This window comes from Phytophthora parasitica (assembly GCF_000247585.1).
Source record: "Phytophthora parasitica INRA-310 unplaced genomic scaffold supercont2.100, whole genome shotgun sequence".
In the NCBI taxonomy this organism is placed as follows: Eukaryota; Oomycota; class Peronosporomycetes; order Peronosporales; family Peronosporaceae; genus Phytophthora; species Phytophthora nicotianae.
This window is the reverse complement of record NW_008649086.1, coordinates 29,239-30,521: the sequence shown is the minus strand read 5'-3', so window position 1 is coordinate 30,521 and position 1,283 is coordinate 29,239. Positions and strand designations below refer to the sequence as shown.

The 1,283-nt window shown below is 48.5% G+C and overlaps 1 protein-coding gene across 1 annotated transcript; it reads right to left on the bottom strand.

Moving 5' to 3' along the window:
• Window positions 1–20: 20 nt before the first annotated feature.
• Window positions 21–1,173, bottom strand: PPTG_24491 (hypothetical protein; the record flags this gene model as incomplete). Its single annotated transcript, XM_008917390.1, has 4 exons — window positions 21–97; window positions 229–317; window positions 849–956; window positions 1,073–1,173. 4 exons carry the CDS (start codon window positions 1,171–1,173, stop codon window positions 21–23), a joined length of 375 nt encoding a protein of 124 aa, XP_008915638.1.
• Window positions 1,174–1,283: the final 110 nt, after the last annotated feature.

Below are 1,283 nucleotides of genomic sequence, written 5' to 3'. Positions count from 1 at the left end.
CTTGTAGCAGATGCTCCAACCTATAGTCGTTGCCGCCCTACGTTGTTCATGATCATCATAAGCTGGAACGAGAGGAACGTTTTGTTGCGTGTCTCGGCTGCAGTGTCCCCAAAAGTGAGCAGTATTTTCTTCGACAAGTCCCTAAGTTGTTCGTGGTCCCGAAGCGACTGTAGCGAAGTCGAAGCTCCCGTTGCCTGCCGACTTCATGTGCTCCACGCAGCGCTAAACCGCGCCAGCTTGTGGTCCAGAATAAGCAACGGCCTTGCTTGTCATAGAGTCCGACACAGGTAACTTGCGGGAGCTCTTCCTCATCTTCACTACAGCAGCTACGCGGGCCCCCCATTAAACTGATGCCTTTCGCTCAATGTGTGCATCTTCCAGCGAGATAAGTGGAAGGTGGTTGTAGTTTGGACGATGTGACCGGGCTTGAGCTTACCTCCAATACTGCGGAACAGCAGTGAATCCCACCAACGGTCCGTGAATACAGTAAAAAAAAAATTGCCTTGGTGTTTGAGTTTGGCAATAATAAAGATTTCAGTTATGTGTAAAGCAATAATGAATATTGCCGCAATTCTTATTACATCTTCCACAAAACGGAAGTACTTTACTATCACTCTCACAGCGTCGAACGTCATGCTGGTAGGAATCAATATTTCTTAAATGGCTCAGCGAACTAGCCAAGCTCATAGCGCTGAAATGTATGATGTATGTAGTGTTAAGCTCTTGCTTACAAAAACTCGTTGTTTTGGGAGATTATAACTTGTAAGAAATCAAAATCGCAATTATCCCCCCCCCCTCCCCCAAGCCATACAACAACCAACATTTTGATTTTTTTTCATAAGGCTCACGCGAGTTCCACCTGCAGATTCATGTCCGCCGTGGTCTCGATCAATTTATCCGTACTCGAGTCGTCTGTGAAAGTGTCCTGAACGTCCGTAATGCAGTACGTCGTGAGCCTGCTACACTTATCCATACGTGAGCTCGTTCAGCTAGGCCGATCTCGAGTTCGTCATGAATGCGACTAGCATGTCCATTCTTTAGTCCGCCGTAGACTCAGCCCGAGTGCTCTCACTCGAACCTGGCGCGAAGCAGTTCAGCTTTCTTGTATTCGAGTTGGTCTTCAACGCGGCGCTTTCGAGCTCTTCTTTGTCGCGAGCCCACCCTGCTGGTCATCGCTCGAGTCCGTTGTGACCCCCCCCCCCCCCACCCCTCCATTTTTGAGATTCAAATGGCACACCCGTTCTCAAGTATTCAGAGCGACCTATTCAAAATTTCAACTGCAG